Source organism: Calonectris borealis, chromosome W, assembly GCF_964195595.1.
Source record: "Calonectris borealis chromosome W, bCalBor7.hap1.2, whole genome shotgun sequence".
Lineage (NCBI taxonomy): Eukaryota > Metazoa > Chordata > Aves > Procellariiformes > Procellariidae > Calonectris > Calonectris borealis.
In genome coordinates, this window is record NC_134351.1 from 31,743,803 (window position 1) to 31,757,198 (window position 13,396).

General features: G+C 37.8%; 1 protein-coding gene across 1 annotated transcript in view; it reads right to left on the reverse strand.

Moving 5' to 3' along the window:
• LOC142075097 (ras GTPase-activating protein 1-like) overlaps nucleotides 1-13,396 on the reverse strand; it is a 112,763-nt gene that overhangs the window by 84,152 nt on the left and 15,215 nt on the right. The window contains exons 2-4 of the mRNA XM_075136115.1: nucleotides 7,317-7,466; nucleotides 1,873-2,008; nucleotides 877-947 (exon numbers count right to left, since the gene is read on the reverse strand). Coding sequence (XP_074992216.1) covers nucleotides 877-947; nucleotides 1,873-2,008; nucleotides 7,317-7,466 — 357 coding nt within the window. The remainder of the gene's footprint in view (nucleotides 1-876; nucleotides 948-1,872; nucleotides 2,009-7,316; nucleotides 7,467-13,396) is intronic.

The window sequence follows — 13,396 nt, forward strand, 5'->3', positions numbered from 1 at the left end:
CCCCCCTGTCCAGTTGGGGAGGGGGAGTGATAGAGCAGCTTCGTGGGTACCTGGCGTCCAGAGAAGCAATTCAATAACTTTTTAAAATATTAAGATTATACATTTAAAAGTATCATTTGTTCAATAGAGACTCTTTCCAAAAGAGAGGAGAGGGAGAAGTAAAGGGAATCATTCTTGCTCCATTTTAAGGACAGAGTTTTTAGGCACAGGCAACAAAACGAGTGCTAGAACATTAAACGCAAGTTTTTTTGGCCATCTCTCCTTTTTTTCCTTATTTCAAGGAAGACACTAAAAATACTGTTCTTAATTTTATCAGAGTCAATTCTCACATTCTCTTTCTAGTGGTCAAGATTGGTTTGGCTTGAAATATTTATCTGTTACTAGCTACTTCTGAAGGCAAATTCGGAGCCAATTTATTTCAAACCCTCACACGAGACATTTTCACAGAGAATTCCTTCATGCACAAATTTACATTTTTCTCAAAGTGGGTAAGCCTTTGAAATTAGTAATGTTCTACTTCTAAAATAAGTTTCATAGTTCTAGCAATTAAGTGTAACTCCCCTTAAAATTAATACAAACAGTATACCCAGAATAAAAGTGTTATTGCTATATCCGGGGGGGGGGGGGGGGGGGGGAGGAAAAAAAAAGAAAAAGAGAAAAAAGACAAGGAGAGAGATGACAAGACATGAGACAAAAAAAAGAAAAAAAGAAAAAGAAAAAAAAAAGAAAAAGAGGCATCATACCTTTAACCTCCCAGAGCTTTAAGTCTAAGATGCAATTGGAAAGTATTTGCATAGTGAACATATACTGAAATCATTAGTATTTATAAATACTTCAAGAATTTCACAACTGCTTCTACCTATTATTAAAACATACCTTATTTCATCAGTTTCTGGCACTTTGGTGTAAGGTAGAATTGCTCGAACTCTCCTTCTATCCTCCACAGGCTACAATTTAAGAGAGGAGTGCAAAGATATTAATTTTCCCTTTCATTGTGTAGACTTTCTCTCCCCAACATTATGCTACTCTGAGGCAAAAGACTGGTAATAGTCATTTGTATCCCTTTGCTAGTTTTAAGTTTTCAAAGGGTCAAAAATAGTAAGAGCTGGAAATGCTTAATTCCTAAAGTTATCTACAAAAGCTCCCATTTTGTTTCTAGCCTTATAACATTATCGGTCACGTTATCTCCAAAAATCAAGTTACCAATAATGTAGTTCCCATGAAAAAGTACTTTAGAATTTTCTTCCACTTAGTAGAAATTTATGAAAGTTTAACATTCAGAAACATCTTTATTTTTTTGGGGGGGGGGGGGGGGGGGGGGCATAGTCTGCAGGTGTTTTGGGGGGCTGTTTTGTTTGGGTTGGTTTGGGTTTTTTTTTTTAATTACTGATATTGTCTTAAGGATAGTCACATGAAAGAAGCCCAGCTTTCAGGAACTTTGGTTATTTCCAGGATGCGTATTTTGAAATCTTTGCTACAAAATAGTAATATTATTTTGAAATACTTTATTAAGTCAGTGTAAAACCCTAGAGGCTAACTACATTACAATGGTGCTCTTTCCTAGACAAGAACCACACATTGTATGTAAACTGAGATAAACAAGAAAATGTTATTACTACATTTGGAGATAACTGCAATACCTGATATCTAGCTTTCTCATTACAGTTTTTCATTAACAACCAATTTTTTATCATTACTTTCTATCAGTAAGAACATGTTTATATACTCCTTATACTTCACCATACGCTGAGACAGCTCTAGAACTAGGGGAAGCTGTCTACAATGCTTTTTCATAGAAAACTATGAATATCGAATGCAAGATTAATGATATTAATATTTAAGTAAATTACATTAAAAAATTTTACTACTTGCCTCTGGAGGTGCTACTGGAAAGAATAGTTTTTCCCCCTTCAGCAAACAAGACACATGACTGTAATAACCAATTAGGTCCGAGAGTGAAGCAAAGCGACGTCCACCAATGTAATAGTCTCCACACATGGCAATAATCCTGTTAATAAAGAAAAGGAAGCTTGACAGAAGAAAATCTTTTGCTACAAATCGTTGGGGTGTTTTTTTGTTGGTTTTGTGATTTTTTCTTATTTTTTTTTTTTAAAAGGAAGTTAGGATAACGTTGAGTTTTTAAAGCAGGCTGTCTACGTTCAACAAAATGCAATATTACAAACTCACTCTCGTATATATATACACACACCTCCTTAACTAATTAATATCTCATCAGCAATTACTGATAAACATCACGACATAAAAATATTTGAAGACTGTAAAGGAAATGTAGATTTACAAAAAAGTAAGAAGATTTGCTAGAACTAAATGAAATTAAACACAAAAATGTAATTACCAGCGTCCTGGACAAATGACATACTACATTAGTAGAGGTAACAGCATTAATACTTCTATCATGCAGGACATAAAGCTTATACGATAGGCCTGTATAAATTTGGCAAAGTATCAGTATATTTTGGTAACAAATAACTGCACTTAATTATACAGTGCAGAATACCGAAATACCTTCAAAAATTAGTCACTTTTCTACAGTTAGTCTAGTATCTCTGCTAAAAAATAAGAAATAACTTTGTAATAATAATGTACTCAATTTAAAAGCCTGCTAATAAATAGGAAAAATGCTTAAAAGAACATTTCAATAGTTTAACACAAAAGAAAATTCTTATAAAATTGCTCACTAACTTATGTAGTTGGGGTGTGGGGGGGGGTGTTTGTTTTGGGGTTGGTTTTTTTTGCGGGGTGGTGGGGGTGCGTATTTTAGTACTCAGATCTGCGAACGCACTTGTCATACCAAAAAATGGAAAATACCATGTATGTTCATATTGCTATGCAATACAAGTTCTAAAAACAGTCAGAAATAATTGATTTAGGCAAAAGAGTTAACAGTTTTTAAAACATTTGTATTACACAAGAGTCATTTGTACAAGGAAAAAAAGTACATAAGTTGAAACAATATTTTTGACCAGACAATCCAAAGAAACAATCAGTTATTTAAATTAATGGCATCAAGAGGACCTGAATTTTTCCAGCAATGCAGAAGTTGGACAGCAGTCCTGAGTAATAACACTTCTTTAAAAATGTGAAGAGCTATCTGGAAAAGCAACTTGGAGAAGGGAGAAAATACTGACAGAGGGATTGAACTATACCTTTAGTTATACATAGGAAAAAAAGTGAACAAGACATTTGATCTACTTAAAGACTATAATTTTTGGAAAAAAATTGTGAAATCAGCAGTTTTACAAAACCTGCAGAATGCTAGTTTCCAATAAATTATGTAGTAAATGGGAAAAACATCATACTTTCAACCAGAACTCTTGTTGCAGAGTGTCAAAACAATCATTTTTAGGATCATAAAATCATTTAGGTTGGAAAAGACCCTTAAGATCATCGAGTCCAACCGTCAACCCAACACCACCAAGTCCACCACTAAACCATGCCCCTAAGCGCCACGTCTACACCTCTTTTAAATACCTCCAGGGATGGTGACTCAACCACTTCCCTGGGCAGCCTGTTCCAAGGCTTGATAACCCTTTCAGCGAAGAAATTTTTCCTAATGTCCAGTCTAAACCTCCCTTGGCGCAACTTGAGGCCATTTCCTCTCATCCTATCACTTGTTACCTGGGAAAAGAGACTGACACCCACCTCGCTACAACCTCCTTTCAGGTAGTTGTAGAGCACGATAAGGTCCCCCCCTCAGCCTCCTCTTCTCCAGACTAAACAACCCCAGTTCCCTCAGCCGCTCCTCATAAGACTTGTGCTCCAGGCTCTTCACCAGCTTTTTTGCTCCTCTTTGGACACACTCAAGCACCTCAATGTCCTTCTTGTAGTGAGGGGCCCAAAACGGAACACAGTATTCGAGGTGCGGCCTCACCAGTGCCGAGTACAGGGGCACGATCACCTCCCTACTCCTGCTGGCCACACTATTTCTGATACAGGCCAGGATGCCGTTGGCCTTCTTGGCCACCTGGGCACACTGCCGGCTCATATTCAGCCGGCTGTCAACCAGCACCCCCAGGTCCTTTTCCTCTGGGCAGCTTTCCAGCCACTCTTCCCCAAGCCTGTAGCGTTGCATGGGGTTGTTGTGGCCGAAGTGCAGGACCCGGCACTTGGCCTTGTTGAACCTCATACAATTGGCCTCGGCCCATCAATCCAGCCTGTCCAGGTCCCTCTGCAGAGCCTTCCTACCCTCGAGCAGATCAACACTCCCTCCCAGCTTGGTGTCATCTGCAAACTTACTGAGGGAACACTTGATCCCCTCATCCAGATCATTGATAAAAATATTAAACAAGACTGGCCCCAAAAATGAGCCCTGGGGAACACCGCTTGTGACTGGCCGCCAACTGGATTTAACTCCATTCACCACAACTCTCTGGGCTCAGCCGTTCAGCCAGTTTTTTCCCAGTGAAGAGTACGCCCGTCCAAGCCATGAGTAGCCAGTTTCTCCAAGAGAATGCTGTGGGAAACGGTGTCAAAGGCTTTACTAAAGTCCAGGTAAACAACATCCACAGCCTTTTCCTCGTCCACTAGGTGGGTCACCTGGTCATAGAAGGAGATCAGGTTAGTTAAGCAGGACCTGCCTTTCATAAACCCATGCTGACTGGGCCTGATCGCCTGGTTGTCCCGTACATGCCGTGTGATGGCACTCAAGATGATCTGCTCCATAACTTTCCCCGGCACCGAGGTCAGACTGACAGGCCTGTAGTTCCCCAGATCCTCCTTCCAGCCCTTCTTGTAGATGGGTGTCCCATTTGCTAACCTCCAGTCAACTGGGACCTCCCTGGTTAGCCAGGACTGCTGATAAATGGTTGAAAGTGGCTTGGTGAGCACTTCCACCAAAGGAGGAAGTCTTATGATACACCTTCATAAACTGAAGTCTAAGAATATAATGTCATTGATCAGTGAAGATAAAAATATGCAATAAAATACAAGAAATTGAGAGAAACTATTAGTCAACTAATCAAATTTCACTTAAAGAAAAAAATTAACATCTAACATCATGTTACCTCTCTCTCCAGTTTCCAGAAGACAAGTTATCTTAAAGATATTTCAAAACAAATTACAGTACAAAAGGTTAAACATGTCTGACTCTACTTAGTTTTCTACTTAGCATTTGACTTCTTTACAAAGCTCATGAACAATTCAAAAACAAAAAGAAAAAACAAATTTAACTGCTGAGAAATTCAGATGAGTATATTATTTATCTGTAGTTGGTTTCTTACACTTTTATTCTGTTTTTCTTTAACAGGTCAGTATTCTGATACATTCCTGCTTTAAAAATCTCTCTTCTCAGGTCAGTTGTTTAAACTATATTATTTCTCCCAAACAGGAGTATAAAACGTATATTAAGACCAATCTTCAGAGATGAAATTTGAAGTTTTTAAGCATATAGCACTGCAAGGGGATTCAGAAAATAATATAACTTTAAGGATCTAGACTAGATCTCTTGGCATATTTTCTACCAGATTCCTTATAAAATCCATGGTAAATTATTCAGAGATTAGGCTTCTAAATGAAATTTCTGTTTCACATTTTATTATTAAATCAAGCTCAAATGAAACCTTTCTTCAGAACACACAGGACTAGTAAATACAAAGACTTCTGTAATCACAGAAAATTCTGAAGGACAAGATGAAAAGATAAAGATTTTCCTTCCCAATATTTTATATCACTCAGCAACTCACCAAAAACCATACTACTTCAGCCAAAAAGAATTTAGTTTTGATGGACTCATACACTGTCTGTCAATCATATGCTGCATGAACATATGCCCATATCCAACTTGGCGGGGGGGAGGGATTTGGAGAACTTTCACCTAAAATATTGGTATTTTAGTCAAACAGAAATATGTAAGGAAAGTTTAATCCGAAAAATATCACTTTTAGGAAACAAAATATCAGTGAGATTGTTGAGCAATGGAAATTTCACCCATTTTTGGAAGGCTGCAATTGGCAAAGAACAAGCTTTAGTGAAAGTGACACTTCCAGTCTGTGGGATGCAGTGGACTCATCCCTATATTTGGCTGAAATAACTTCAAGACTGCCATTCTCGAGGCTGAAAAATGTTTGAGTGTAGCATCTGCCCTTCTAATAACAAAAAAATATACACTCTGCAGTCAACAAATGAAACCAAAAGCATGTCTGTTCTATGAAAACAGTATCAGCAAACAAATTAGTTTCCTTTGAATAATTATCTCTTCACATATTTAATGCATCCAAGAAGGAAAGATTCTTTAAGATTTGAAAAGATTATAAGGATCCCTTTCTTAGAAAGTAGTCTTTAATGGTTACCCATTTTCTATCTGAGATGCCAGAAACAATTTTATGGTGGACATGAACCAACATTCAACACCTGATATTGGCTACAATAAGCAAAAGTTATTAAAAATAAGACTCTTAAAAACAGCACTTAAAAAGCAAATATTAACGTAATTTATTTTTCTACTACTGCTACATAGTAACCAGTTCCCAAACAAGAATCAGTATAGCTGAGAAGCATGAATTGTTAGCTCAGACAGCATGATGCAAACATGAGCATGCTATTTCTGTTTGCTTTGCAAGTAAATTTGCTTTCTGTTTATTTCTTGTTATCTAGATAGCTGACAAAGGTTTTTTCTACTGCTGAAGATGCACTTGATATCCTATTTTGTGAAGATTAACATTACACTGCAGCACACTACTTGCTGACTAACATTCAAGCACTTCCCAGAACATCTCTCATTTACACTAAATGAGAATAAATTAATGTATATAACTTGCTAATGGTAAAATAATCCTGGTTACATTTTCAGATAAAGGGCTATTTGTGTTTAGAACAACTAATTCTAACACATACTGAAAGCTGATCCCAGCAAATCCTCATATTATTAAATACATAACCTCTTTGTTTCTCCTTGTTATTTCTTTCTTATAAAGGAAGCACCCAGATTTGCTATGACTTTGACATTCAAGTATGTCCTGTGAGCTGCAATAACTGAGCAACAGACTCAAAACAATCTCTTCAGATTACTAATAAGAAGCCTGCATGTTACTGTAAATTTAGTCACAACAGCTTTAGACAAGCTTCTCTATTCTGATGATGTTGGTTTCCTCACATTTTCATTCTTTAGCATGTAAAGGAATTTTTAAATAGCATGGTTTAAAACAATTAAATCCTAGTAAAGAGCTATACTATACATGGATAAAAAGAAAAGTAAAAAATATTCAATTTATAATACAATTGTTTTCTATACTGTACTAAGTTCTAAAACCACAAATAAACAGGTTACAGTGTTTTAAAAGAAAACATTTAATTCTCACCTAAAATGATTGACATTTGTTTTACTAAGGAATGAAAGCACAAATGAACCCGGTCTCCGATCACTCTCTCGAATAAGGTAACTTCCAGGTTTTCCCGCTTGCCGAAGACGTTCTTCTGCAATTGCTCTGTCGAGTTTTCCATGATACCACCTAAAAAACAATGTAACAATGGGTGTTCTTAGAATTTAATGCTTTTGTTTATTTTCACAGAACAGACCTGTGAAACTAATAAAAGTTCTCAGTTAAAACTGATGCAATTCCAAACCTTTGTTTCAAATAAAGTTATCAGATATTTACATGTGCAACCTCTCTCAAATTACTTATTTCCAATACACAGAATTTTTAAAACTTCACAGGTTCAGAGAACCCGTTTCCCCAAATAACTCAAACTGGAGGAAAGCACTCTAAACCATCCAAAGGGGACAAAGGCTCTCTATAACCAGCTTTTTCTTTCCTCCCCAATTTTCTCATTTTCAGTAAACAAGCAGAACCAGAGGTAACTGATCTGACTTAGGCTGTTGTATTTTAAGCCTACTCAGGCTTCAATTCAGGCTATAACCTGTTTCTCAAATGACAAACACAGATCACAGTATCAAAGCCTGCACCTAAACAAAATGACAGCAGTCACCAGACCATATTTCAGCCAAAAAAAGTCTTCCCCAAACCCAACACACAGCCTATTAAAAGCAAATACAGATGCACAGCAACTCTCAGACTGCAAAATATGACAAAAGAACACTTCAGTTTAAGGCAAAGGTTAGACTCATCATTCAAACATTCCTTACCCTTACCCTCAATTTTCTTTTATTTACAAAACTCTAGTCAGACCTCTTTCTACCCCAAACAATCAAATGGGGGGGGGGGGAGGAAGCAGCAGTGGAGGGAGCAATTGAAGCATTGCCAATTGTTTTTCTCAAAACCTCTTAAAAAGGAAAACTTTTATACAGCTACTGTTTTATACTATTTAAATTATCAGCTATTTCAGACCATTCACCTATTGATTCTATCAGTTCATGCATGTCTTGCAAGTGTTGCAGAAAAAGCATTTTGGAAGAAATACGAAAGTGATCTTTTGGCTTAACATACACAAAAAAGAATGAAAAATTGCAAAGTTTAGAGAGGAAAAAAAAAAAAAAAAAACAAACAACAAAAAAAACAGCTTAGCTGTTGATAAAAATCTTGCCAGAAACATTTTTTTCTATGAAATGGAAGTGAAAGTTGGCTTTGAGAACTTCTATCAGAATGAAAGTCAAGTAGACTATACAGATACAGATCACATATACCAGCAGAAGCAGTACCAGTGTAGATATTGTTTACATTGGCAAAGCTGCAGTCTTGTTAGCATAGCTCTCTCCTTTGCTTCTCCTCATCCTGATTAAAGCAAGTTAAACTAGTGAAAGAGTTGTTTTGTCTGTACAACTGTATAGCACTTGAGGCAATGTTAGAAAGATCATGTCTGTGGTGGGTTGACCCTGAAGCCTTGGACAGTTGCAAATTATGTAAATAATGTGTAAGACAGTTATAAGCTTAATGATGAATTGACATTCTCTTATCAAGGATGTAGCTCTTCTGTTCCTCCCAAACCTTCCTGGAATACATCATCCTTAGTCCCCGAGATAAGCAGTGTCAAGATGACCTGAACATATAGAAAAGGCTGTATTTCAAAGACTGTTTTAATAAGACTTGAATGGTTGCCAGGGTTGTCCCTGATAAAGCAGCAAACCTGTGCCCTAAAACTGAACTTTGCTTCAAAATGAGGAGGGGGCACTTCCCCAAACGACCACCAACGACCACGAGAGACCCCCACGCAAGCGCAGAAGGGCTGGGAAGAATGCCAAGGAAGATAAGAAGTAACGCTTACATAATCTCATGAATATATATTAGTTAGGCATGGCTTTAGGCATGGTTTTGCTAATTTTGTACTATAAAGGAGAGCCTGGAGTTTGTGGCAGCGTGCTTGATTTGTGGAAAATATCCACCCTGCGCAGAATAAAGCAATGTCTCCTCTCTAAACATGCTTGTTTGGTGTGTTTCGAGGGCTTAAAATCAACAACAACCCCAGCCAGCATCTAACCACCCACACAGCTGCTTGCTCACTCCCCCCAACCCCCAGCAGAACAGGGTAGGGAATAGGAAGAGCAAAAGCAAGAAAATTTGTGGGTTGAGATGAAGTTTAATAAGTGAAGGAAGAATGAAGGAAGGGGGCTGGGGGAAACAGAAAACAAAACAATAGAAGTGATGCAAAGGCAATTACTCACTACCTCCCACAAGCAGACCAACACCCAGCCAGACTCTGAGCTATCTTGGAAGACACACACCCCCCTCCCTTTTTTTTTATTGCTGAGCATGACTTGATATAGTATGGAATATCCCTTTGGCCAGTTTTGGTCAGCTGTCCTGGCTGTCTCTCAACTTCTTGCCCACCCCTAGCCTACTTGCTGGAGGGCAGGGGGAGCAGAGTGAGAAACAGAGAAAGCCTTGACACTGTGCAAGCACTGTTCAGCAACAGCCAAAATACCAGAGTGTTATCAACACTGTTTTAGCCACAAATCCAAAACAAAGCACCACAGGGGCTGCTATGAAGAAAGTTAACTCCAGCCCAGCCAGACCCCGGACACTCTCTTAGAAGGCTCTGTACCATTTAGAATTTTATAGGTCAAGATCAATAACTTAAATTTGATGCTGTTCCGACTGCCAAATGCTTAATGCATTCAGTTAGAAGCAATGCTTAACATCTCTCAACTTTACACCAAATATATTTTTTTCCTGAAGAGATGCAAAATGTTGCCTTACCTACAATGTACTATAATATTAGTCTCATGAAAAGAATTAAAGTTTGGATAGGAGGGTATCAAAGTAAAAAAACTTGCCTAGCTACTCATAAAAAGAAAGCTGCCCCTCTGGCCATGACTCTTATCAAATGTACTTATTCCAAACAGTAACTCACTACTACTAAGATTTATACCCTTCATCATTGCCAAGGACAAGATCCCTATAATTTCTAGTCACCTCTTATTTTCTTGCCTAGTCCTAACTAGGAACACTTTTGTATTTCCAACATTAACTTTGCAAGTTTTAAGTGATGATAATTGTACTGGTTTTGGCTGGGACGGAGTTAATTTTCTTCACAGTAGCTAGTATGGGGCTATGTTTTGGATTTGTGATGAAAACAGCCTTGATAATACAGGGATGTTTTAGTTACTGCTGAGCAGTGCTTACACAGAGTCAAGGCCTTTTCTGCTCCTCACACTACCCTGCTAGCGAGTAGGCTAGGGGTGCACAAGAAGTTGGGAGGGGACAGCTGACCCCAACTGGCCAAAGGGATATTCCATACCACATGACATCATGCTCAGCAATAAATCTGGAGGGATGGAGGTTGGCAGGGGCTGCGGTTGCTCAGGGACTGGCTGGGCATCAGTCGGTTGGTGGTGAGCAATTTTCTTTTGCATCACTTGTTTTTCTTGGGTTTGTTTGGTTTTTTTTCTTCCCCCCCTCTCTCTGTTGTTTTTTCCCCTCCTTTTTTTTAATTTAATTTATCTCAACCCATGAGTTTTCTCACTTTTACTCTTCCGATTCTCCCCCCCATCCCGCTGGGGGGTAGTGAGCAAGTGGCTGTGTGGTGCGTAGCTGCCGGCTAGGGTTAAACCACAACAATAATCCACTATTTTCACAATGTTTTGAGCAAATATAACTAAACAACATTCTGAATCACACAGCTAGTGCCCTGACAATACAATAGCTATTATCAGATGCATCAAAAGAGAAAATGTAAGTAAGCCTTGCAACAGAAGGTTATGAAATGATACAACTACAAGATGTCTTACTAATTATAGACCATAGTTTTAGGTAGTTGTTTCCATGACAAGCTGTTTAACCATTGCTATAACTAACTTGTTACCTATATAGCAAATTTTTTTTTTTTTTTAATTCTGAGAATATCAATAATAGACTTCCATGTTTCACAAAGCAATCAGATGCTGTGCAAGGAAATATTTCCATCTGTCAGTTTAAATCAAAAGCAGCATGTTCAGAACTCCAACCCTATGTATCACAACCTTAATTACAGTAAACAAACAGAATGAAGACACAACTATGAAATCATAAACAGTTTGGATTCTGTGCATTGTGATATATACACAAGCAACATACAGCTGCATAAGAGACCATTCCTGACACTTCAGCCACTTCATGTAGTTGAGAGCCATAAGCCAGGTCATGAATTTCATGAAATGAGTTGCACAGGGAGTTAGAGAGTTGTTATCTCTAGCCTACAAACAAGAGCTCCTTAGTTTTCCACTGTTCCACTGAAGAAGCTAGGTACCAGAAAACTAGTCACACCAGTCTCATTAGGCCCAGCTAACAGACCTTCTACTGTGAGCAGTAATGTTATTACACTGCAGCCCTTTAGCAAGCTCATGGGACAAACACAGGACACTTAGCAGCCCCCAACAATGAAGGTTCATGAAAGACAGGCTGTTCACAAAGAGGTAGTAGATAGTGAATTAATCATCTGGAAGGAGGCAGTTGCTACCATGTGTGGAAACAGGTCATATGGTTCAACCAAATCCCTTTATTTACATATTTCCTTTTTACATATGGGAAAATCAAATATTCTGAGGCTTTGTTTTTCCACTAAAGCATTTTGCTTTTACAGTATGCTGCAATTTTAACTTCGGAACACAGTAGCCCAGGGAGGAAGGAATGGAAGGAGAAAGCACTGGAGGGGAGCAAAAATGTTTTTCAGCAACTTAGTAGAAATTAAGATGTTGATAACTGTTGGAAACCTCCCTGTTTCAGTCAAAAAAAAAAATTATAGTGAGTAGAAAAAAATCCATCATCAAATGCCACACCCATTTCACTCTTCTCCTTAACCATACCTGACTTCTTCAACAAAATCCAAAAGAAGAGTAGAGAACTTCTAGGAGACATGGTCAAAGCTCCCTACCTATAAATTCACAATCACCACCTTCATACATTTCACAACATTACAGAATCTTATTATCATTTCCTGAGGCTATGCAAGTTCTAGTCCTATTAGAAGCAGAGATACGATTACCTTGAACCAGGAAAAATCCTCAATATCAAGTAGCATACAGAAATCTCAAGAACACTTTCATGAAGACGGGAGAAAACCACCAAAGTATCCTGTATTCTCATTTTCATGGTCCAAACTTTTTTTTTGGTGCGTATCTATTATGAGACAGTCTTTAATTCAAATGATGTCATACTGGTCACCTCCCACCCCCCACATCACCACCCCACCACCACCCCCAGGTCTTGGCTTCTTTCCATGAACAGGATGGACAGTGCTGACACAATAAGCAGCTGTTGTTTTTTTTTTTACACTGCTTTCTATATTGCTTACTATATTACTTACCATTCACATTCTGCTGTAAATGCAGAGTTATTGATAACCTTAGGAGGTTTTCAATAGTGCTACCATTATGAAAGCTGAACACATTACACACATGAACTAATTGGTTCTTACAATTCTCCCACAATTCCATTTTACTTATAGGGTGCTGAGGTATTCAGATTGAGTTCACAAGTGTCCACTAATATTACATCTCAAGTTTGAGATGCCTACACCTGTTTTTCCAAAGTACTCGGCAATATATATATAGGTTTTTACATGTGAAAAACTCCTGCTTACTTCAATTGCATTTGGAAGCATTTAGCACTTCTGCAAATCAAGCCTAGGTTCTATTTTGTACACCACAACCTGGATGCTCACTGAACCTCTCTACTGTAAAACAGACAAGAAAAACAAAAAAAGGCTTTTCGTACTTCAGAACCTAGAGAAATAAATTGTACTATACAAAGAAAATAGCAGTTTTCGTAGCACTGATATTTGTTCCTTTAAAGCTTATTTTGGTAAATATGCATATGCAAATATACACACATATTTGACTTAAATTCTAAGCACATAATTTTTAACTATGAAATAGAATTTACCTAAGAATAACTGAATACAGGATTTTAAAGGACTTACTGGTGTTAGCATTGGTTAGAAAAATTAAAAACTGATTGGGACACTGTTGATGCCAAGTCCTCAATGAATTGTTGAACATGCTAGCTTG